This window comes from Mobula hypostoma, chromosome 19, assembly GCF_963921235.1.
Source record: "Mobula hypostoma chromosome 19, sMobHyp1.1, whole genome shotgun sequence".
NCBI lineage: Eukaryota > Metazoa > Chordata > Chondrichthyes > Myliobatiformes > Myliobatidae > Mobula > Mobula hypostoma.
The window spans coordinates 53,283,561-53,310,270 of record NC_086115.1 but is presented as its reverse complement, the minus strand read 5'-3'; the positions used below and the strand labels follow the sequence as shown (position 1 = coordinate 53,310,270).

At 40.8% G+C, this 26,710-nt stretch overlaps 1 protein-coding gene across 1 annotated transcript in view; it reads left to right on the top strand.

Annotated features, from left to right (window-relative positions):
* Window positions 1-26,710, top strand: part of btbd16 (BTB (POZ) domain containing 16) — a 127,935-nt gene that overhangs the window by 75,756 nt on the left and 25,469 nt on the right. The window contains exons 13-15 of the mRNA XM_063071117.1: window positions 12,925-13,007; window positions 14,919-14,996; window positions 25,989-26,090. Coding sequence (XP_062927187.1) covers window positions 12,925-13,007; window positions 14,919-14,996; window positions 25,989-26,090 — 263 coding nt within the window. The remainder of the gene's footprint in view (window positions 1-12,924; window positions 13,008-14,918; window positions 14,997-25,988; window positions 26,091-26,710) is intronic.

The following is a 26,710-nucleotide window of genomic DNA, read 5'->3' as shown; positions in this document are numbered from 1 at the left end:
ATAAAAGTAAGTTTTGAGCCTGAATTTAAAAAAGTCGGTGGAGGGGGCAGATCTGATAGAGAGGGGAAAGCTGTTCCACAGTTTAGGGGCTACAATAGCAAAGGCGCGGTCACCCCGAGCTTATGTTTAGATTGCGGGACAGTCAGGAGCTCCAAGTCAGCCGACCTGAGGGACCTGGAAGTAGAATACGGAGTTAGAAGGTCTATGATATGGGGGGGGGGGGGCAGCCCATTTAGGGCTTTATAAACAAACAGAAAAATCTTAAAATCAATTCTGAACTGTACTGGCAGCCAGTGGAGGGAGGCCAGGATGGGAGTAATATGGTCCCTCTTCCGGGCATCTGTCAGGAGCCTGGCTGTGGCATTCTGGACCAGTTGTAGACGGGACAGGGACGACTGACTAATCGCAGTATACAGGGAATTAGAGTAGTCCAAGCGGGAGGATATAAGGATGTGGATGATTTTCTTGAGATCTTTGAAAGAGAGAAACTGCTTCATTTTGGCAATAGTACGAAACTGGAAAAAACTGGCTTTTACTACTGCATTAACTTGCTTGTCAAACTTAAAAGTGGAATCAGATATCATACCAAGGGATTTAACATGGGGTTTGACAAGGGTGGACAGGTTACCAAGACTGTTGGTAATTACTTTGATGGAGTCAGGGGGGCCAAATAGGACAACTACAGACAATTACACACAATGGTCACTTTGCCAGTGGAAGCCAGTGTGATCTTCTGCTGCTATAGCCCATTCTATTCTAGGTTTCACATGTTGTACATTCAGAGATGTTCTCTGCACGCCACTGTTGTAACGTGTGGTTATTCGAGTTACTGTCACTTTCTTGTCAGCTTGAACTGGTGTGGCCATTCTCCTCTGAACTCTCTCATTAATAAGGTGCTTTCACCCATAGAATTGCCGCTCACTGGATGCTTTTGTTTTTTGTGCCATTCTCTGTAAACTCTAGAGACTGAGTGAAAATCCCAGGAAATCAACAATTTCTGAGCTATTCAAATCATCCCGTGGGGGCACCAACAATAATTTCACAGTCAAAGTCACTTGGATCACATTTCTTCCCCATTCTGACATTTGGTTTGAACAACTACTAAACCTCTTGACCATGTCTGCATGCTTTTATGTACTGAGTTTCTGCCATATGATTGGCTGATCGGATATTTGCATTAACAAGCAGGTGTACCTAATCAAATGGCCACTGAGTGTAAGTTTTGCGAAAGAATAGAAATGTGGCAGATGAAATGTGATACTAAAAAGCTGAATATCTTTCCCACTTGAATAGAAAAATGGACTGTGCTGAATGGGATTGACCTAGGTAAGGGTCAGGGTAAAAAAAGATTGAAGAGTGATCAATTCTGACTATTGCTGGAGACTTTTTAGCAAGAAATCCAATCAAGACTCTGGATAAGCTATGTCTGTCCAAAGAGATGTGGAATTCATTACTACAGGGTGACCACAAACAAGAGTCTTGAAAATTTTCAATCAATGCACCATTTGCAGCTCCAAAAGAAATATTCAAATTACTGTTTTTTTACTCCTGAATGTACCTTCATTTTATGATTGTTTTTGCTTGTTCTGTTTTGTCATGCAAGATAATTTGCCTTCACTGATTCTACTCATTTTTTAAAAAACTTTTGAATTGTTCCCTTAGTCTCAAATGGGTTATTATTCTGATCAGACTGTCCTGTTCATCTTTAGTATGCCATACTTAATAAAGCCTTCCAGATCAGATCTAGCCATACTTCTTTTCTCGCCCTGGCATTCTAGATACTCTGAAACAAAGGCGAGCATTTCATCTTGTTTTTGTATCTGTTCATTAACTTGTGGTGATCTATGGTCTTTCTTTAATTACTCTACGATCCTAATAACTCACATTAAAATATATATTCTAAGTTGTCTTTTTGGATTTCTCTCCATACACAGTAACCTATGTATTTGGGTATAAAAGCTAGTATTCATATACATAAATTTTAGTGAAATGCTGGTGTCCAAACACACCACTGATATATCCTGTCATACACCTTTACAAATGAAGAACCTATCAACCTCCATTTTAAATTACTTTGCCTCCACATCCGCCAGTGGCAATGAATTCCATAGTTTCACCACCCTCTGGCTAAAGAAACTCATCTAGAGAGTGACATTGCTAAACTTAGAATCAGAGAGTGAGCAACTGCTACTGAGAGTGTGTGATGGTGATCAATTCTTTCAATAAGGGGGTGCTAGAACACTTGGATACTTTCTTGCTCCAAGTTCAGGTAATTTCTGTTCCTTTTTACATACCCTACATTCCTGAGGCGGCTCACACAGTTGTGTTAATGCTGACTTCAGAGTCATCCAGTATTGGGACAGAGACAAGCAGGTATCAGGCCCCAAATTAGCATAAGCAAATTGCTGTAAGCCTTCTTCAAGAAAGAATAAAGGATGCTTCTTGTTTGCTCTTATCAAGATGGCTTTTCAGATCAGAAATATCATCTATCTGGAGTCTGATAGGTTATCAAGCACATTTAGTGTGGACCCTAGGTCCATGATGTTACATAATGTTCTCATCTTTCTTACTACTGAGGAGGCCATTTGGCCTCGAGTGCATGCTGATTCACAGAGCATTCCTATTAATTTCCCTGTAACCCATTCTCTTTCACATATCCATCAACTCCACTCTGATTGTCTTCTTTAATTATCAAAAAAAATCTTATGCAAGATAATTTTGGTCTTTGCCATAGCAAAGCTAAATGATATAAGATTGTTTTTATTATAAAAGGCAGACAATTCACCTAAATACAGATATATTTATTTATTTAACTCGTCACTCTGTTTAACCTGTGCCCACCAGTGCCTTTACTTCCTGAGGAAGCTAAGGAAATTTGGCCTGTCCCCTAAAACCCTCTCTAATTTTTATAGGTGCACTGTAGAAAGCATTCTTCTGGGGTGCATTACAACCTGGTATAGAAGTTGTCCTGTCCAAGACCGGAAGAAGCTGCAGAACATTGTGAACTCAGCCCAGCACATCAGACAAACCAATCTTCCATCCTTGGACTCACTTTACACCGCATGCTGTCGGAGCAGTGCTGCCAGGATAATCAAGGACATGACCAACCCAGCCATCACACTTTTCGTCCCTCTTCCCTCCGGGAGAAGGCTCAGGAGCTTGAAGACACGTACGGCCAGATTTGGGAACAGCTTCTTTCCAACTGTGATAAGACTGCTGAACGGATCCTGACCCAGATCTGGGCTGTACCCTCCAAATATCCAGACCTGCCTCTCGGTTTTTTTGCACTACCTTGTTTTCCCTTTTCTGTTTTCTATTTATGATTTATAATTTAAAATGTTAATATTTACTGTCAATTTGTACTCCAGGGAGCACAAAGAGCAGAATCAAATATCGCTGTGACGATTGTACGCTCTAGTATCAATTGTTTGGCGACAATAAAAATATAAAGTACTTAGATCTCTAATGAACTTATCCTTATCCCAGAACTCTTTCAATGACTTTTGGCTGGGAATTTTTTTTTTGTGCAAGGAAATTGATGGACTGATGAAGAAAGTTCTCCCATAAGTTAAATAAAGAACCAAGTTCTGAATGTTCCAACATGTTAATAGATTGTTCCTTCATTGAAATATATCAGCCCACAGCAGGAACAAAGCAGTTCTTACCAGGAAGAGAACTGATACTGCAAAAAAAAAGCATAAATGGGAATGCAAATTTATTTCCACAGCAGTTTAATAAAGAGCAGACAAGTTTCATTTTAGATTCAACACAAGTTCTTCTTTATGCTTGTTATTATAAATATTCTGACATCATTGTACAATAATTTTGCTGGCTCATCATTGCAAACCAGCATGTTAAGTTTGTCAGAGTTCCAGGAAACATAATGAAACTAGTCAGAAACATGTAGAGCAGGGATTTGCAACCCTTTTTTTATGCCATGGACCCCTACCATTAACCGAGGAGTTTGCGGACCCCAGGTTGGGAACCTTTGATGTAGAGGTACCTGGGACCAATTTACAATACAGAGTTATTTAAATGGGTTCTTCAACCGAACATGTTTATGCTGGTCTTTTGGCCCATTTACACTTGTCAAATGCCTTACTAAGGTCTGTAAAAATCTTTGTCTACCATTCTGTCTTCATTAGTTTTCTTAGTTATGACTTCAAACAATGCAGTCAAATTAGTGAGGCAGGATACACACACCCCCACCCACCTACCACTTCCGATCTGCCTCCACATAAAGCTTATCCCTTCGAGTTTTTTTCAATAATTTCCCTACCATTGCCGTGAGGCTCACTGGCCTGTGGTTACCCGGCAGGTGTCCAATATCTCACCACTGCCTGTGTGAATAAGTTACCACCACCCCCCTTCCCCACACCTCAGGCCCCTTTGAAGCAATTGATCTCTAACCTAAGCCTATGTCCCTGCCCTGGGAAAAGTTTTGGACTCCCCTGCCCTGGGGAAAAGTGTTACCGTATCTGTGCCTCTCATAATTTTAAACGTTTCTATAAGCTCACCCTTTCATTCTCCTCCATTCTAAGGAATGAAGACCTAACCTGGCCAACCTCCTCCTATAACTCAGGTCCTGACAACATCCTCATAAATCGTTTCTGCATTCTTTCCAGTTCAACCATGTTGTTCCTGTGACAGGGTGAACAAAACTGTACAGAGTTTTCCAAGTACGGCTTTACCAATGACTTGTACAAGTGCAACATAGTATCCCAACTCCTATACTCAGTCAACACACATAAAAGTTGCTGGTGAATGCAGCAGGCCAGGCAGCATCTCTAGGAAGAAGTACAGTGGATGTTTTGGGCTGAGACCCTTCGAATGCCCTAATCGATGAAGACTAGCATGCTAAACTCCTCTATCACTATCCTATCTACCTTACCTTCCCGACCGGCCTACCATGCAGGTCTTTATTGAATACCTTGCTAAGGTCCAAAAATGTAAATCCAATCCCCTACCTTTTTGGTTAGTTCTTCAAAAACTCTGAACAGTTTGTTAGGCATAACTTCCCATGCACAAAGACAGTCTGACTTCTAATCAGACCCTGTCTATCCAAATTCTGGTAGATTTTTTCCGTCAGAATTCCCTCTTGTAACTTCCCCATTACTGAGCGGCCTGTCGTTCCCTGCCTTACCCTTGCTACTCTTCTTAAGCAGTGAAACAGCATTACCCACCTTCCAGTCTTTGGAAGTTTCACCACTGGGTGACGTTGAAGAAAGTATACTTAGTGTCCACTTTATCCGGTACACTTGCACACCTATTTGTGAATGCAAATATCTTATCAATCATGTGACAGCAACTCAAAGCATAAAAGCATACAGACATGGTCAAGGGGTTCATTTGTTGTTCTGACTAAACATCAAAATGGGGAAGAAATGTGATCAAAGTGACTTTGAGTATGGAATGATTTTGGTGCCAGATGGGGTGGTTTGAGTATCTCAGAAGCTGCTAAAGTCCTGGGATTTTCTCACACAACTGTCACTGAAGTTTTCAGAGTGGTGCAAAAAACAAAATATATCCAGTGACCCGCAGTTGTGTGTGCAAAAACACTTTGTTAATAAGAGGAGTCGGAAGAAAATGGTCAGACTGGTTCAAGCTGACAGGAAAGGACAGTAACTCAAATAACCATGCGTACCAACAGTGGTGTGCAGTAGAGCATCTCTGAATGCACAACATGTTCAACCTTGAGGTGGATGGGTTACAGCAGAAGATGACCACACTGGGTTCCACTTCCATATCTAATAAAATGGCCATTGAATATATATCTGTGAGGGCCTCCACAGCTTCTTCTCTAGCATTCAAGAAAGTCATAGCATACACTCACTCAAGTCCTGGAGATTTATCCAACTTAATGTACTGTAAGGCTGCAAGTACCTCCTTCCTGGTAAAATGAATGTCCTCCAGTACACCTCCATTTGTTTCCTTTATGTCTTGATCAATCATGACTTTTTCCTCAGTAAACACTGAAGAGAAAGCTCTTGATTAAAATCCCACCTTTCTTCTGCAGCTCAAGACTTAGGTGGCACTGCTAATCTCTGAGGGGGCTTGATTTTCCTGTTAAGAGCATTCTTAATTTTTTTGTAGTATTCAAGGGATTCACTCAGTCCTGACCTCCTAAATCCGATATATGCACCCTTCTTTTTATTGACAAGTTACTCATATCTCTTGTCGACCAAGGTTCCCTAAGCTTGCCAGGTTTACCTTTCACTCTAACAGGAACATACTGCTTCTAGACTCCCGATATCACACTCTAAAAAGCCTTCCACCTCTCATTTGTTCCTTGCCTTTGAAACTGGCTCACCCATTTGATCTCTGTTAGATCCTATCTATATTCCCCAAATTCATTGGGAGTTGTTGAATGTTCCTCTGGTGAAGGTACCTCCATTGTGCTATTTGGTAGATAATGCTAGATTTTAGACTCAACAATGATTGTAAAATGACATTTATCTGAAGATTTGCAAAAAGGAATTGAGCACTTTGCAGGTATCAGCAAACATCCACATCCAATTTTAAAAAGCAACGATAAATCTGGTGAATTTGGTTGGGCTGAAGAACTCCTGCAGCAACTTACTGGAGCTGAGATGTTTGCTATGCAAAATCCATATATAGCAGGCATAATTCCAGCAAATGAAACTTCCTCTGGTTTGCAATGATTTCAATCTGACCTGGGCCCTGATGTTACATTTAGTCAAATGCTTTTCTTTCCCTGCACACTGCACAAAATACCTTTGGAATTCAGTTGTTTGGTCCATTTTTTGGCCAAAGCTCTAACGAAGTATGCAAATAAATGAACCTGGCAAAAGCCAGAACAAGCATCAGAAAACAATGCCACTTGATAGCACTATCTTTCTATGATGATTGAAGGTAGGTTAATGAAACCGTAATTGGCCAATCTAGATTACTCTATTTCCTTTTGTGTATCAATATACCTGAGGATTAACCTGGGAAAGTACCAATGGTGCATGTTTACTGGAACTACTTAACAGGTACAGCATTAGCCTTCAGTAGCAAAACTGGGATGTGTCAGGACCCATGCCTTGCTTTTAGAGAAAGGGAAGATTAACTTTATTTGCCACATGTACATCGAAACATGAAGTGAAATGTGTCAGACACAAAATGCTGGAGGAAATCAGCAGGCCAGGCAGCATTGCTAGAAAAGAGTATACAGTGGATGATTCATGCTGAGACCGTTCTTCTTGTGTTGTTTGCTCTTTTCTGGCCTGCTGAGTTCCTCCAGCATTTTGTGTGTGTTGCTTGGATTTCCAGCATCTGCAGATTTTCTTGTGTTCATGAAATGTACCGTTTGTGTCAAATCAAGCCAGTGAAAATTTTGTTGGGGCAGTCCGCGGGTGTTGCCATGTTTACAGCAGTGTGTATGTAAGTTGTTCATCGATTTCGACAATGACAAGACCAACTTGTGCAGAAAGCTTTTGAAGTGGAAAAGCCTTTGCGCTGTGGCAGTTCCACTCTCTTGACCTCAGAAACCCTATTCTAGTGGTTACAAGCGATCGTCACAACTGGAGACCTCCTTGGTTGCACTGGATGACCATGACATCTCTAGTGCCTTGCCATGCCACCAAAATAGTATACCCACAACTTATTAACCCTAACTTGTATATCTTTGGAATATGGGAGGAAACCCACACGGTCACGAGGACAATGTACTAATTCCTTACAGACAGCACAGTGGGTGGGGGCGAAATCAAACCCTGATTAGTGATCGCTGGCACTGTTTGCTAACTGCTATGCTAGTGTGCTGCCCTGATTTGTATCATCACCCATACAATGTCAGAATTGTATGTAAACACTAGGTACAGTTAAAATGTCTGAATTTCAACTGTCTGCTAAATAGTCTAGGGTCAACCATGAAGAATGACCAGATAGCACAGGAATCGCTTCAATAAAACTAAGCTAGAGTGAGGTAAATAAGAAGAAAAGTTTAAAAAAAGTATCTCTCAATATATTGCTTTCATTGACAGGACTTCCAACTTGCTAATAGAAAATGATACCCTCTCAAATCGATAACTGGAATGTATTTTATTTCTTCTCACATCATGTTCAGCATCATTACCATTCTGTGCTGTGTATATTAACATGGGCAATCACGGTCTTAACCATGATCATGATTGTTCTTAGCAAGTTTTTCTACAGAAACAATTTTGGTTTGCCATTGCTTTCTTCTGGGCAGTATCTTGACAAGACGGGTGACCCCAGCCATTATCAATACTCTTCAGGGATTGTCTGCCTGGTGTCAATAGTCGCATAACCAGACTTGTGATGTGCACCAACTGCTCATACCACCATCCACCGCCTGCTCCCTTGGCCTCACATGACCCTGACTGGGGGGTTAAGCAGGTGCTACATCTTGCCCAAGGGTGACCTGCAAGTTAGTGGATTAAAAGAGTGCCTCACACCTCCTTTGGTAGAGATGCATTTCCACCCTGCCAACCACCACATCATGTTACTGTGCATTAATTAATACATGCCCTGTATCTTGCAAATATAATTGTGACAAACTGCTAAATAGTCATAGTCATAGTCATACTTTATTGATCCCGGGGGAAATTGGTTTTCGTTACAGTTGCACCATAAATAATAAATAGTAATAGAACAATAAATAGTTAAATAGTAATATGTAACTTATGCCAGTAAATTATGAAATAAGTCCAGGACCAGCCTATTGGCTCAGGGTGTCTGACCCTCCAAGGGAGGAGTTGTACAGTTTGATGGCCACAGGCAGGAATGACTTCCTATGACGCTCTCTGCTGCATCTCGGTGGAATGAGTCTCCGGCTGAATGTACTCCTGTGCTCAACCAGTACATTATGTAGTGGATGGGAGACATTGACCAAGATGGCATGCAACTTAGACAGCATCCTCTTTTCAGACACCACGATGAGAGAGTCCAGTTCCATCCCCACAACATCACTGGCCTTACGAATGAGTTTGTTGATTCTGTTGGTGTCTGCCACCCTCAGCCTGCTGCTCCAGCACACAACAGCAAACATGATCGCACTGGCCACCACAGACTCGTAGAACATCCTCAGTATCATCTGGCAGATATTAAAGGACCTCAGTCTCCTCAGGAAATAGAGACAGCTCTGACCCTTCTTGTAGACAGCCTCAGTGTTCTTAGACCAGTGCAGTTTATTGTCAATTCGTATCCCCAGGTATCTGTAATCCTCCACCATGTCTACACTGACCACCTGGATGGAAACAGGGGTCACTGGTACCTTAGCTCTCCTCAGGTCTACCACCAGCTCCTTATTCTTTTTCACATTAAGCTGCAGATAATTCTGCTCATACCATGTGACAAAGTTTCCTACTGTAGCCCTGTACTCAGCCTCATCTCCCTTGCTGATGCATCCGACTATGGCAGAGTCATCCGAAAACTTCTGAAGGTGACAAGACTCTGTGCAGTAGTTGAAGTCCGAGGTGTAAATGGTGAAGAGAAAGGGAGACAAGACAGTCCCCTGATGTACAATTCTGGAGGAACTCAGCAGGTTAGGCAGCATCTATGAAAATGAACAAACAGTCAACATTTCAGACCGAGACCCTTCATGATGATCAATGTACAATAGATAATGTATTTATTTACTGAGTAACTTTGTTATTCATATTATCCTATACTTAATGATGGGTGTGTGTCTCTTGAATATTTTTAATTTAATTTTCCTTAATAAGCACTGAGTTTCCACATAGTGGACTGTATGGAATTTTATTATGCTCTGGAGTATTAAGTAAATTGATGTTGTAAAACCAAAAAAATTTAAATGTTTATCAGGGAACAATAAAATAGTATTCCACTGGTAGCGTAAAATATTCATTGTCATAGATATTTTAAGCTACAACGTCCTGTTTATAGGCTCTTTCATCTGTTTCCTCAATGAATTCCCTTGTTTCCTTCTAAAACATCCAATATAGGTTTTGTAGATTCAATTTGTATTCGATCTCACATCACTTCAGTTTCTTGACCTTTTAGATTATTTGCTTATATGTGTATTATATTCTCTCAAGATTTTTCAAATACCTGACTATTTCATTATCCAATGTTAGTGACTATGGACATACTGCAGAATTAACACTGAACTGTGATCTGCAAAACCCTTCAAATGTTTTGATGATTATTCAGCATTGAGTGTCTTTTTGCTTTGGGACATATAATGTGTTATTTACTGTATGTATACTGTATATGCAGTATATTAATATATATGACAGCATATAGGAGAATGGGACCTAGAGGGTAGGGATAGGAAGGTGAGAAGAAGGTCAGAGTGGGGAATAGAGGGAGGAAATTTTTTTACCAGAGGGAAAAATTGATATTCATGCCATCAGTTTGATGGCTACCCAGACAGAATATAAGGTGTTGCTACTCCACTCTGAGAGTGACCTCATCTTGACACAAGAGGAAGCCATGGACTGACATGTCAGAATGGGAATGGGAAGAGGAAGTCTTCCCTTTCTCCTGTGGTCCACTCTCCTCTCCTATCAGATTCCTTCTTCTCTTGCCCATGACCTTTCTCACCCATCACCTACCAGCTAGCCTCATTCCCCATCCCCCTTCCTTCTCAGAGCTGACGAAGGGTCTCGGTCTGAAATGTTGACTGTTTATTCATTTCCATAGATGCTGCCTAACCTGCTGAGTTCCTCCAGAATTTTTGTGTGTGTGTGTGTGTAGATATATACAGATACCTGGTGTGAAAAATAGTTTACTTTAGTAAAGGAGACCTTTTAAGCTTAGAATGTGGAGAAGCTTATGGAACAATAGTTTAACCTGGAAAAGTAGTGTAATGGTTACTTACACAAACAGCAAAATGCTTGTATCTCCTTAAGATTCCTTTTGTTTGCATGTACACATTAAAATTGCACATTTTGGTGGAGGTCTGGAGAAAGGTTGAGAACACAGCCTTGCTTGAGATCCATTTTGTCATGGACCTGTTGATGAGTATCATGGGTTGCGTACCATCATGGAGTAAGTGTTGATTGGAGGTGAATTGCTGTGGTAAACCAAGTGTGAGGAGTGTGTTTCATAGTCCCTCCCAATTGATGCAGTCAATGACAAGTGAAGTCAAAGAAGGCAAGGTATAGTGGCTGGTGCAGCTGCTTCCATTTCCTTGTAGTTATCACATGGTAATGATTATACCCACTGTGCTTCTAGATAGATGGATCCCACATTGTAATTTGGGCAGCAGCTGTTCAACCACAGGGAGGAAGTGGTTGATGATAACTTTTCCTGTGGCAGACAGCATCTATGTAATTACCATAGTCAGACTCGTCTCCTTTCTTGAAGATTATAATGATAATTGTATCCCTGAGATTCCCTGGGATAGCCACCTTTTTCCTGATGTGGATGATGAGATTTGTAACTGAAGTTCTTCACTGTGGAATTTTAGGATTTCAGCGGGAATGCCGTCTGCTCCTGAGATCTTGTTACTTTTGGGCTAGGATTTGACCTCTTGTCTTCTTGTTAGTCAGAGTTGGCAGCAAAGTGGCTGAAAAAAGGTTACTGTGAGATGGAGTCCAGAGCAGGCAGGTCAAGGACAGAGATGTGGTTGAGGAGGTCTTCGAAGTGCTCTTCCCTGTCTCTTTGATTAATTTTTCTCTACTCTCAGTAAAATGAAGCTTTTGGTGTTTGGGCTACAGAGATGGCTTACAGAAGAAACTGTACTTTAAATGGCTGAACCTCCTCCATTCTCTCCACCCCCCCCCATAGATTCTTTATATCTACATCTCTTATAATTTTATATTCCACGCTTAAATCTCTCTCATTTTTCATAGTTCAAAAAAATCGATCTGTGATGAATATGCCTGCTCTTAGCTATCTCGTCAGTCTAAGCAATATCCTCATAAATCTTCTTGCATTTATTATCTCTCATGCAGTCACCCTTTCCCCATGATGAAATAACCAAAATAGTAGAAGTAGTCTAAAAGTGACATATGGTTTATACAGTTCCAGCATAACCCTTCTGCTCTAGTATCTTGTGTGTCTATTTGTCCATATCACCTCAGTAATAGAGGCAAATAGACATGCAGTGTAATATCCCTATGAACTTCGATGCCTCTTAGTATCTCACCAGTTATTGTACGTTCCTCGGCCTCATTTGTCCTTCTTTGATATGATAATTAAATTAGTCACTTTTGTGCTCTCAAAAGTTATGACTGTATTGCTCACAGAACAGTCCCATTCCTTCCCTAATTTTCCTGGTAACCTATTTCCCCCACATTTCCAACAACTCCCCCAGATTCTGCTACTTGTCTACACAACAGTGACAGTGAATGGTGCTTTTCCATTAAAAGTGATTGTAAATGGTTACAAAATAATGTGACTGATGACATAGCTACCTGTGTTTCAACATTTCCTTGTAACTTAGAAGACCATTCAAGTCCAAAGCAATTTGATCAATCCCTGTAACATAACATATTCCCTTACATATATACATAACACTTCCATTTTACTCACCACCCTTCTGCACTTGCAGCAAGTTACAGTAGCAAATAAACCAAATAACTAACATCACACACACAAAATGCTGGAGGAACTCAACAGGTCGGCAGCATCTATGGAAAAGAATAAACAGTCAATGTTTTGGGCCAAGAGCCTTCTTCAGGACCTGAAACATCAACTGTTTATTCTTTCCCATAGATGCTAACAACTAACATGTCTTTGGGATGTGGAAAGAAACCAGGGCAAATGGGAGGGAATGTGCAAACTCCGCACAGAAGTCTGACACTGGCAAATTTTGTGACTGGCTCTTCTTCAGGTATGACCACTGTGATGCCAGCTAACTGCAATGCACCTTCATAACACAGGAATTTTCTCTAAGGAAATTATTCCTATTCAGAGCTAGTAAAGTGTTTTGACTCAGCGTTAAGAGGAGCTTGGTTATTAATATTTGTTCTGCTCCCTCTTCATCAGCTCGACAGATTGAGGAACTACAGCAGATCAATCTGTTGCCACAGACCATTTTGTTGCAAGTTGTCACCAACAACTATTATGCAGTGAGTCAATATATTGATTATCAAAAAATAATCATAGTAAGGCATGGTTCAAAGCTTTAGACTGGTCATGAGTATGAACACAAATACTATATATGTAGATAATTGTCCTGAAGGTAGGAAATTGAGCTATAGAGAGCTAAGTGATTTAAGTACTTACGTAAATAAATCACAGAAACCTAGTGCAAATTAGAAAAAAATGTAATTAAAAAGATGAATAAAAGATTGGCTTTTAGTCTCTTGGAAATCAAAAGTCAAAATTCTGTATTAGTTCAATGCCTTGATCAGTTCTTCTCTGAGATATTGTGTTTACTGTGAGACAACAGACTGAGTCCTGGAAAAAAAACTCAATAAACTGCTATCAAATTGTTTGGAAATTCTGATGGTTTGATATCCAATTCGCATTGTGCTCCCTATAACAAAATGAGGACCCGGTTCCTGGGCTTTCTCGAGCACAGCAAGATCAACTGTTCCCATGCTCCTTCTGAATCGGACTCTACTACTTTTATAGTGACCAGGTCCTTGTTTCCACTCTCCTTTGATCAAAGAGATAAAGATTAGCTTTATTTGTCACATGTACACCAAAACATACAGTGAAATACATCATTTGCTTCATTGTTTGTGATGTGCTGGGAACAGCCTGCAAGTGTCACCATGCCAACATAGCATGCTCACAATTCATTAACCCAATGATACGTCTTTTGGAAAGTGGGAGCAAACCAGAGCACCCAGAGAAAACCATGTGGCCACAGGGAGAACATACAAACTCCTCACAGCCATCGGTCGGAATTAAACCTTAATTGCTGATGCTTAAGGCGATTGCACTAACTGCAACACTACCATGCCACCCACCAACAGATAAAACTCTCCTAGTTCTCTTTCCCATGCTTTCTTGGAACTTACAGAGTTCAATGGAAAATTTATGAATCGAGTAGGCAGCCATTGATCCCAGGGGATCGTGGGTTTGCACCTCTGGTGGACTGTGTCCTCTACAGGGTACAAACCTGAGCAGGAAGATTTGAAGAACCGGCTGTTGCCCATGCAATGGGTTCCCCTTCTCCACGTCACTGATGTTGTCCAAGGGAGGGGCAAGGGCCGATACAGCTTGGCACCAGTGTCATCGCGGAGCACTGTGTGGTTAAGTACCTTGCTCGAGGACACAACACGCTGCCTCAGCTGGGGCTCGAACTCACAACCTTCAGATCGTTAGTCGAATACCTTAACCACTTGGCCACGTGTGAGTTAATTGGTTATTGTAAATTGTCCCATGATTAGTTTAGGGTTAAATTGGGTGTTGCTGGGAGGTGTGGCTCAAAGGACGCAAAAGGCCTTTTCACGTTGTATCTCTAAGTCAGGGGTTACCAACCTTTTTCATGCTATGGACCAATACCATTAAGCAAGGGGTCTGTGGGCCTGAGGCTGGGAATCACTGCAAGTCTAAATAAATAAAATCGGCCCTCGATGAAAAGGTTGACAGATGATCTAATCAAGGTGTTAAAATTGGTCAAAGGGTTGAATATGATAGATACAATGAAGCTGCTTCATCTAGATTGATAAACCAGAACATAATCTTAGAAATAAAGCAGCAGCGTTCAAACGGGCAATGAACACATTTTCAACCATGGCTAGGGTTATTGAGCGGCTATAACAGAGCAAAAATATAAGTTTGCTTTTGGAAATTAATACATAAAAATGACTATTTGAATCTCAAATTATTTTCAAATTTTACTATTTGTAACATTAATTGTCCAGCTGCAGTTTGTGTTTTACCATTTTTTTTGGATCATTTGTGTCAGAAGAATAGGAATGTGTTGGGAATGACTGTACAATACTTGAGAGAAATCAAAGAATTATTTGTAGTGATATTGTGAAAGACCATATTGTAAAATCTGAATGTTTTCATTCATATTACAGCTACAGCATGGTGGAGATATGCCATATGTGAAATACTTTCCCTCTGAAGCAATCCGCTATGGTTTCATCATAACAGAGGTATAAACATTAGTTACACAATCAGGACAATCACTAGTTGTGTACTTTCCCGAAAAAAAAATCCAACTTTTTCCTGGAATTTAGGTTTTTCAAATAAAATTTCATCTGAGGTTTAAATAACAATAAAAGTTTAAGCAAACAAAGGTCTTTGACCTGAAGCATGAACTCTGGTTCTCTATTGGTAGGGTTGGGACCCATGTTATGGATATAACCATCACAGATCATGACATTTTAATCTCGCTTTCATAGAGGAGATTGTTGTAAACATTCCTGATGGATGTGGTCTTCCTTTGGAAGTCTTTACTCCTCTCTCTCCCTCTCTTGTCTCTGTATTACCTTTGTTTATTATTGTAGGACCAGTGAGAGTTAGAATAGGATGATTTGGCTGAGGAATTGGTGCAGGGGGCAAAGTTTCAAATTCCTGGATCGTTGGGATTTCTTCTGGCGAAGGTAAGACCGGTAAGACAAAATGGACAGGTTACTCCTGAGCCTGAGGGAGACCAATATACTTGTGGGCAGGTTTGCTACAGAAGTTGAACGTTTAATCTAATTTGGCAGGGGGATGGGAACTGGAGTGATAGAACTAAAGATGGGGCAATTGATATACAAGTAGATGCAGTGTGTAATGAGACTGAGAGGAAGGATAGGCAGATGATAGGGCAAAATTGAAGTCAGTGGGATAAGGTGAAGTGTACCATGGGGACAAAATTGAAGAGAGTGATGAATACAGAACTGAAGGTGTTATATTTGAATACACACAAATTACAGAATAAAGTAGATGATCTTGAAGGGCAGTTAGACTTTAATCGTGCAGGTATGACATTATGGGCATCACTGAATCATGGCTGAAAGAAGGTTATAGTTGGGAGCTTAACATCAAAGAACTTTGTTTCGAAAGGGTAGCATTGTTGGTAAAAAATTAAATCAAATCCTTAGAAAGAGGTGAGGCAGGATTGAAAGATGCAGGATTCTCGTGGGTAGAATTAAGGAACTACAAGGATAAAAAGACCCTGATGGTATTATATGCAGGCCTCTGAACAGTAGCCAGGATGTCAGATACAAATTACAACAGAAGATAGAAAAGGCATGTCAGGGGGCAGAAGTGAGTGCTGTTCCTATTACTAAGGGTAAAGTGAAAGGTATGAAGGTTGATAAATCACCTAGACCAGATGGTCTTCACCCCAGTAAAAGGTAGCTGAAGAGATTGTAGGGACATTAGTAATAATCTTTCAAGAATCACTAGATTCTGTAATAGTTCCAGAGGAATGGAAAATTGCCAGTGTCTCTCCACTCTTAAGGAAGGGAGGGAGGCAGAATGGACATTATAGGCCAATTAGCCTAACTTCAGTGGGTGGGAAGATATTGGAGTGCATTATTAAGGACGAGGCTTTGAGGTGCTTGAAGGCACATGGTAAAATAGGTCAAAGTCAGTATAGTTTCCTTAAGGGGAAGTCTTGCCTGACAAACCTGTTGGAATTCCCCAAGAAAATAATTGACAGGATAGACAAAGGAGAGTCAGTAGATGTTGTTTAACTGGATTTTCCAAAGGCCTTTGACAGGGTGCTGCAGATGAAGCTGCTTAACAAGATAAGAGCCCATGGTATTACAAGAAAGATCCTAACTTGGATAGAAGATTGATTGACTAGCAGAAGACAAACAGTGGGAATAAAGGGGGCCTTTTCTGTTTGTTGCTGGTAACTAGTGGTGTTCTACAGAGTTCAGTGTTGAGACTGTTTCTTTTCATGTTATATGTCAATGATTTGGATAACAGAATTGATATCTTTGTGTCCAAGTTTGTGCATGATACGAATATGGGTAGAGGAAACAGGTAGTCAGCAGAATGACATAGACAGATTGGGAGACTGGGCAAAGAAGTGGCAGATGGAATATAATGCAAGGAAGTATATGGTCATAAACTTTGGTGGAAGGAATAAAGGCATAGACTATTTCTTAAATGGGGATAAAATTCAAAGGTCAGGGGTGCAGAGGGTCTTGGGAGTGAATCCTTGTGCAGGATTCTTTAAAGGTTAACTTGCAGGTTGATTTGGTGGTGAGGATGGCAAATGCAATGTTAGCATTCATTTCGAGAGAACAAGAATATAAGAGCAATGATGTAATGCTGAGGATTTATAAGACATTGGTCAGTCAGCACTTGGAGTATTGTGAGTGTTTTGGACCCCTCATCTAATAAAAGATGTGCTGGCATTGGAGAGGATCCAGAGGAGGTTCATAAGAGTGATTCCAGGAATGAAAGGGTTAACGTATGTGTGATTGATGACTCTGGTCCTATACTTGCTGGAGTTTAGAACAATGAGGGGGGACCTCATTGAATAATGAAAGGCCTAAAGTGAGCGGCTGTGGAGAGGATGTTCTTTACAATGGGTGAGTCTAGGATCAGAGGGCACTGCCTCAAAATAGAGTTGAAAGTAAATTTATTATCAAAGTACATATATGTAATCATATACAACCCTGAGAATCATTTTCTTGTGGGCATATACAATAAGTTCATAATAGAATAACTATTACAGAATCAATGAAAAACCTCTCCAACTTGATCATTCAACCAGTGTGCAAAAGACAACAAACTGTTCAAATATAAAACAAAATAAATATAAATAAATAAGCAATAAATATCAATCGTATGAGATGAAGAGTCCTTGAAAATAAGTCCATAGTTGTGGGAACATTTCAATGATGAGGCAAATGAAATTGAGTGAAATTATTCTCTTTGGTTCAAGAGCCTTATCTTGAGGGGTAATAACTGTTCCTGAGCCTGTCATGAGGCTCCTGTACCTTCTTCCTGATGGCAGCAGCAAGTAGAGAGCATGTCTTTGAAGGTGAGGGGTCCCTGATGATGGATGCTGCTTTCCTGCGACAATGTTTCATGTAGGTGTGCTCAGTGGTCGGGAGGGCCTTACCCATAATGGGCTGGGCTGTATCATCACTTTTTGTAGGACTTTCCATTCAAGGACATTCATGTTTCCATACCAAATTAAATCCTCTGTGATTCAATGTTGTAAGACAATAAAACATGAATATTTCCAAGGTGGGGGGTGCGGGGTGAATACTTTTTACAGGCACTGTATGTGCCTAAGACTTTTGCATAGTACTTACTGTACATCAACAATATTAATTTTTTGGGACTATTTTGTACACAGTGATGTTGATGGAAACATTGTTTAGAAAGCTGTCTGAGCAGTTCAGATATCATCAACTGGAAAAATGAGACATGAGTTGTTTTTTTGTTATCTGAGCTCTAGATGACTATTTTTAGAGCAATCAATCTTATTTTCACACAATACATGGCAATATTTATACAAAAATCAACTCTGACATTCAGTCATCCTGAGGGCAAATCCAGCTATCAGTTAGATTAGAAATTCTGGGGAGGTTTGAAGCTTTATGGCCCGTATTAATTATGGCGTGAAATTGTCGACGTTTTGGGTCAAAACCCTCCATTATGGATTGCTGTTCAGCCTGTGAGCTTGGTGCCAAATTTATGTAATAATATTTAAACCCCATTCTTTTCCGTTGGTCAAAGAGATGCTGAAGTTTCTTAATTAATAGGGGCATTAAATGTTATGGGGTGAAGGCAGGACAATGGGTTTGAGAGGGAAAATACAGTATATCAGCCAGGGTCAAATGACAGAGCAGATTTAATGGGCGAGTGGCCTAATTCTGCTTCTATGTCTCATTGTCACTCATGATCCCCATGGAATCTACATAGAAACATAGAAAACCTACAGCACAATACAGGCCCTTCGGCCCTCAAAGTTGTGCCGAACATGTCCCTACCTTAGAAATTACTAGGCTTACCCGTAGCCCTCTATTTTTCTAAGCTCCATGTACCTATCCAAAAGTCTCTTAAAAATCCCTATCGTATCCACCTCCACCACCGTTGCCAGCAGCCCATTCCACGCATTTACCACTCTCTGAGTAAAAAACTTATATATCTTAATTTTTTTTGTAATTTAAAAATGGGTAGTTGCTTTATAAGATTATCCATCTGTATTTGTAATCATTTCCAGAAATTAGCCTGCTTTGCACAATTTTGTGTTACTTAATTAAATTCCCATAAAGCAAACAATTATACAGAAGACCCTTGGACATACTCTGGGTATGAGAGTCCATGGAGATTCTTTCAAATTCTGCATGGAGTTTATGCAGAAGTGAACTATTCATTCCTAAGTTTCTGATGCTTGCTTCATCATTAGTTAAAGTGAATCGGGGTCCAGGCAATAGAGTCTGAAGATGAAAAACCATCTTTCAGGGATCTTTATGTTGAATTATCTTTCATGGCAGCTCCCTGAACCTCAGACTCCCACATACTCCCTCCCATCAATCTTTAGCCTGTTCCTTGGAACACCACCCAATCCCAGTATAGCCCTGACTACTATTCCTCCTCCACCACGATTGATCTGCTAAAGATTGACCAATGCTTTTCAAGTTGATACTGACACGTAACTCCAAGTTAATTGATAACCCTACCCCAACCCCTACCTCCTTAATGTACAGACCAATATGTAGGTCTTGATTACTGTAGTCCTCAACTCAGTAATGCCTCAGTCCTTTGTTCTTTAATTTTTTTCTCCAGCGACCCACCCTATCAACTTGACGTGTGCAATGACACGGGTAAGGACTTTTGATCATTTGAGGCCTATCTTATCTTTTTTAGTAAAATGAGCCATATGTCATAAGTAGTTCTACTTTCACTCAACACTCTGTTCCCACCACTCTAAATAATGTTATAAACTTGGCTATTTTACTAGTGGCACTGTGAATTGGCCATCTGTGAAAGAAAAGCACCTGATTTTAATTGAAATGAAAATAAGATTTGGATGATTTCTGCTATGGACTATAAGTTTACTTTGGCAGTTATTGTCGTATTTAAAGACTTACTAGGAATTTAAAATTACCATGGCATTATCACATAACAATTGAGTGAAATCTAGAAATTCAGTCAAGCTTGAAACATATGCTAAAATGGGAATCTGTGACAGTTTGTTCTCGTACTGATGGGGACTGACCTTTGCTCTCTTTGAACAAGCTTGTGCCTCTATCAGTAACATAAATACAGATCTTTTTATTTTTCCCCTCCTCCTTCCCTCTTCTGTTCTCCGCTCTGGCCTCTTTTCTCCCTGTGGTCCCTTTCCTTCTTCCCTTTCTCCTATGGTCCACTCTCCTCTCCTATCAGATTCCTTCTTCTCCAGCCCTTTACCCTTCCCACACACCTGGTTTCACCTCTCACCTTCTAGCTATTCCTCCTTCATATTCGGTATGATGGTGAAAGTTCTGGATGACGGCGACGAGTCGGAGGCCTTCCCAGTGACAAATGGCGTCAAACAAGGCTGCGTTCTTGCCCTGACTCTGTTCAGTATGGTATTCTTTGCCATGCTGACAGATGCCTTCCATAACTACGAAGAAGGAATCCACGTCAGATACAGGACTGACGGCAGGTTGTTCAACCTTAGGTGCCTGCAGGCAGTTACAAAGGTGTGAGAGACTGTCATCAGAGACTTGTTGTTTGCTGATGACTGCGCACTCAACGCCAGCACAGAGCAGGAGATGCAGCCTGAAATGGACTGCTTCTCACAAGCCTGCGACAACTTTGGTCTCACTATCAGCACCAAAAAGACCGAAGTTATGTACCAGCTTGCCCCAGGAAAGCCATACCAGGAGCCGCGCATCACGGTGAAGGGCCAGAACCTCCAGGCAGCCGACAACTTCACCTACCTGGGCAGCATACTCTCTCGCGCAGTGAACATAGACGCTGAGGTCAACAACAGGATTGCCAAAGCCAGTGCTGCCTTTGGGAGACTCTGTGAGAACGTCTGGGAGCGGAGAGGACTCAGCCTTACCACCAAGCTGAAGGTCGACTGTGCAGTGGTCCTTACCACCCTCCTTTACGCCAGCGAGAACTGGACTGTCTACAGCAGACACGCCAAACAGCTTAACCACTTTCACCTGAGCTGTCTCTGCAGACTCCTCCACATCAGGTGGCAGGACAAAGTCCCCGACACGGAAATCCTGGAATGAGCTGGGCTCTGCAGCGTCTACACCCTCCTGCTGAAAGCCCAAGCCAGGTGGGCTGGACATGTGGTCAGAATGCCAGACAGCCGATTGCTTAAGCAGCTGCTGTACGGAGAACTGTGTCAGGGAAAGCGCTTAGTCGGGGGGGCAGAAGAAACGTTACAAAGACTGCCTGAAAGCGTCCCTCAAAGGCCTGGGTGTCAATATCAACACGTGGGAGACGCTTGCCCTCGACCGTCCAGCTTGGCGCAGCAAGATCACCACAGGAGCCCGTGCAGCTGAAGTCAGGCGCATCATCGAGGCGCAACGAAAGTGTGCTGTGCGCAAGGCCCGAGCAGCATCCACTGCCATGACAGCACCCACCCACTTGTGTCCCACATGTGGGCGAGCCTTCAGGGCCCGGATTGGCCTCATCAGTCACCTCCGGACCCACAGCCACCAATCTCCCATTTGACTTTGAAGCCGTGGTCATCTTCGACTACGAAGGATGAACAACAACAACAACAACAACAACATTCCTCCTTCCTGTCCTCTCACCTTTTTATTATGGGGTCTTCCCCCTTCCTTTCCAGGCCCGAGGAAGAGTCATACCCCAAAACATAGACTGTTTAATTCACTTCCATAGATGCTACCTGACCTGCTGTGTTCCCCCAGAATTTTGTGTGCGTTGCTCTGCAGAATCTCGTGTGTTATGGATCTTTACTGCACTGCAGTTTTTCAGAGTAAATAAGTCTTTGGAAATTTCCAGACAACTGTCATGCCTCAGCCTTGGAAGGTGGTGGTGCTCAACTCCATTTACAGAGTTTGTATTGGAATTAATTGAAAGTTGGATCCAAAACAGATACTTTTTGATCAATGAAATGACGTCCTGGTGTTTTGACTTTTTATGAATCCCAAAAAAAATTAAAATGGCCTCTCCTGAATAACATCTAGCACTGTGTCCTATCCTTGCAGCTAAGCCAATAAGTGATGATGTAAAGGAATTCTCATTAAAAATGAGGATAATATATGTTCCTCTGAAATCACACACATGTTTCTTTCAACCAGGGCCTGCTTCCTATGTGTGAGCCAGGTGGTTTCCTTGTAGAGGATATGCAGTTCATTTGGTAGCAGCCGTGCCAAGTGGACAAGTGATGTCCATTCTGCCTGCCTGTTACCTTTTGTGTTTGTGCATGTTAAACTGAGATCCACACACTCAGATCTTATTTAGTGGCTGTTTTCATTGCAAAATGTAACTCTTACATGTGACGCAGTTGAATGTTAACCCAGAATAATATAATATATAGAGCCATAGTGCAGTTACATTACCATTTGTTGTATTAATTGCAGAATGATGTTACAGTTAAGTGCTGAACTGGGCTTGTATCTTTCTTGCTCATAGAGTGCACATGATAAGCCAGATCCTAATGCACATATTGATACCTTTACATCACTGATCCAAGCAAAGCAAGGTGTTAATAAAACAAGTGCTGAGAGTTTGCCTATTTCACACAGAGGGAGCAATATTTGAAATTACTGTCCAGGGTCAAATCTGATTGAGCAGAATCCCAGTGATCCTTCTTGGCTGACTGGCTAGAATCAAGAACAGGATATGGAACAAAACACAATGGGTTGCAACTCACATCTCCATACAAACAATGTCTAACAGAACAACATTCGTTTTCCTACTTGTTAATCTAATACATGTGGAAGGAGTATATTATTCCTCACAGGTGCTGGAAGTGGATTGAATCGGATTTCTCTTGGCAATTGAGGAAGTTCATTTTGTTTGGTCAGTCACAGATTCCTTTGTTATATTCTGAGTCGAAAGGCAGGAAGTACCCTGTAACTTAAAATAATCTGAGAAATCAGATGATCGAGGCAGGGAAGTATTCCTCCAGGGGAATTTATAAATAGGTTTGGTGATTCATCAGGTTAAGTCCATGATAAAACTCAAGGTACTCAAAGATAACAGCAATTCACTGACCCATACAAAAATAACGCAGCAATATGCTCATTGAACTGGAAGACTGAAACTATCACCTGAAGGATAATTGTGTTTAGCTATAGAACATAGAATTGTACAGTACAGGAACACCACTGACAGATCTCCAGCTCTTCAACCACTACCCTCATCTTCTATGGGCAATTATATTCTTTTTATTCCGTCTGGGTAGCCTCCAACCTGATGGAATGAACATTCATTTCTCGTAATTGCCCCCCCTTCACCATTCCCCATTCCTCTCGCGCCTTTTTCCATACCCACCCATCACTCCCCTCTCGTGCTGCTCCTCCTTCCCTTTCTTCCATGGTCTTCCGACAGAAGACCTCTCCTATCAGATTCCACCTTCTCCAGCCTTTATCTCTTTTACCAATCAACTTCCCAGCTCTTCACTTTAACCCCCTTTCCCCTCTCGTGGTTTCACCTATCGCCTATCACCTTGTACTTGTTCATCCCCTCCCACCATCTTCTTATCTGACTTCTCATCTTTTTTCCCAATCCTGATGAAGGGTCTTCGCCCAAAACTTTTGACTGTTTATTCCTTTCCATAGATGCTGCCCGATCTACTGAGTTCCTCCAGCATACATTTTGTATGTCAGAGTAATAAAAAATGTTGATTCTGCCTCTTTCAGCCATTTCTAATGATTTTAGAAAGGGTCTGAATTCAAGATTCCTAGGACTTGAACCTTACTCATTCACACTTTGTGTTTTAAATCGGCAGTGAAACTAGATAAACTCAACTGTCTGCGCTCCTCAAGCATGAAAAAGTGATTAACCTTCCAAATTTTAGACAAGCTAATTTTAGCAAACTCCCCGGGATCCTGCTAAACCTGCAATCTGTGAAACAACAGTACTTCAGATAATCTACTGTGTAGAGCTTCTGAGCCACAAAAAAAGTTAATTCAGAGCTCCAATCACCAATGGTAACTAAAGATGATCAAAAGATTCAGAGATAGTGTGGGAAGAGTACTTGGAGACTGGCCATGGTAGAGCAGCATCAGAAGACTAATTAGCCTACTCCTGTTCCTTTCCTAATGTTCTTTAAAGTGGAATATGGAATGAATGAAAACTGAAAACCGACAGATTTCTGTTCCATATGAGGATTGAACTGTGCTGATTAATAACTCACTGATTGATAAAGAGAAGTCTGGCTGGCTGTTAATCATTTGCTGCTCAATGAATATTGGAATTTAATACACATTCAGTCAAATTTATATGTCAGAGATAAGCTGGAGGCTTGTTCATTCCATCCCTGAGCATACTGTAGGATCTAGTGGTGAAGCAGTAAGGTTTTGAAGCACCAGTGTGCACTTGGCACTCAAGTCCACAGCATAGTGCCACGGAGGGTTGGAGTAGGGGCTGAAAGATTTGATCCTTTTGAAGAATGTGAATGGAGCTAGGTGCTTTTTAATGCGTTTAATTATTTATTGCAATTTAAACCTGTTTAATTAAATTTGTTTATTCTTAAAACAAATAACATTAATTTATTAATTAAATGTATTTGAATAATATTTAAATTATCAAATATTGAAAAACTGTTGAAGAATAGCCTGCTTTGGTGTACTGGATGCCTGTTCAATACAGATGGCCTACCCTTTCAGCCCTCTGAATCTGGAAAATGATACAGGTAGGCAGGGACTGTGGACATCAAGTCACCTTGTCTGGGACAATCCCCTATGATAACACATCAGTGGAACATTACTACAGCAACATGAACAGCTGGACCAATAAATGCCACTTCTACTGGATTGATCGAATGTCACAAATAAAAACAGATGGAAAGATGGAAACTGCTTTATTAAAGCAGTCATTCTCACCTAAACAGCACTGTTAGCACAACTATCTGGTGGTGGGGTGGAGATACGTCTCTACCAAAGAAGGTGCAAGCCACTTCTTCCCTCCACTAGGCTGAAGGTCACCTTTGGGCAAGGTGTAGCACCTTCTTACCCCTCCCCCAATCAGAGTCACGTGAAGCCATGACAGCAGGTGGTGGATGGACGTATGAGCATCTGGTGCATATCACAAGTCCTGGTTATGCAACCACTGATACCAGGTGGACAATCTCCGAATAGTATTGATAATGCTGAGGTTGCCTGTCTTGGAAAGACACTGCCCAAAAGAAGGCAATGGCAAACCACTTCTGGAGAAAAATTTGCCAAGAACAATCATGTTCATGGATAGGCCATGATCGCCCTTGTCATATGACACTGCTCATAATCGTGATGATGATGATGAGTACAATCATGCATCAAAGCCATACTATATGGTATAACTCTGTTCTTATAAATGTATATATACCTTTATACACTTGTATTCAAACTAAAATAATGTTGTTACAGTTGGGAATCTGGTATTCAAAGTCCCTTGAAATATTCGTTGTCAGTATTTGATGCAGCTGTTATTTAAGAGCTTTAAGCAATGGGGTGGCCTTGGAGACGATCTTTCCAATGATGGGGGTGCCACGGACCAGAGGGCACAGTCTCAGAATAAAAGGGATGTCCCTTTAGAACAGAGATGAGGAAGGATTTCTTTAGCCAGAGGGTGGCGAATCTGTAGAATTCATTGCCACAGATGGCAGTGGAGGCCGAGTTACTGGGTTTATTTAAAATGGAGGTTGATAGGTTCTTGAATCATAATGTCATCAAAGATTATGGATAGAAGACAGGAGAATCCATTTGCGAGGAATAATAAATCAGCCTTGATCGAATCATAGAGCAAACTTGATGGACTGAGTGAGATAATTCTACTTCTATGTCTAATGGCCGTATGGTCTTAATTTTCTAGCCATATGCAAGCAAATGTGAGTTTAAATTTTGGTGTGATAGTGTAAGTACTTATAACTTGATAATAGGACTAGAAGTATTTATGTATTAAAATGCACTGAAGTTGTCTATAATTTGTAATACTTTGATGCTACATAAAATAATTCATGTCCTTTAACATCAAGGATTAATTTGCATTTAATTTTTATTCATAAACAGGAACCATGGTACCATTCAGAAATAATTTCCTACTGCGGATTTTATTTTGAACTCAAAGCAATTCAAGAGAAAAAAGGTTCCAATTATAGTTTCTACATGCAGGTAAAGAAATTAATTCTTTGAGTTAAAAGTCACTAAAATTGCAATTGAAAACATTTTTCTCACAGCACTATTACCATGGAAACTGCAGAATTGTGCTAAATCAAATGTAAAATCAAACTAGCTGCTTGTAATAAAATAAGACCATAGAATAACAAGACAACCAACCATGTTTCCACTGCACTTAAAGGTCACAATTTCATCTATTATAATTGCCCTTTCAAATAATTTGCCAGCATGCAAATTTTAGATGTACATGATCAAGTGATGTTCATTGTGACTTCATAGTGACCTTTGTTTCACACACAGCATAGTCCAGTGAATATTCAAAAGCACATAGAATAATCCATATTTTTCACAAAATGCTGTTAGTAGTGCCTCTGACAACATCAGATATTAATTTCAGAATCAGAATCAGGTTTAACATCATTGGCATATATCATGAAATTTGTTGTTTTGCAGCAGCCATACAGTTTAATATGTAATAGTAAAACCATAAATTCCAATGTACTGTATAGATAAAAAGAAACTTAAATTAAATAAGTAGTGCAAAAAGAGAGGGAAAATGCTAATGTAGTGTCCATGGGGTCATTGTGCATTGAGAAGTCTGATAGTGAAGGGGA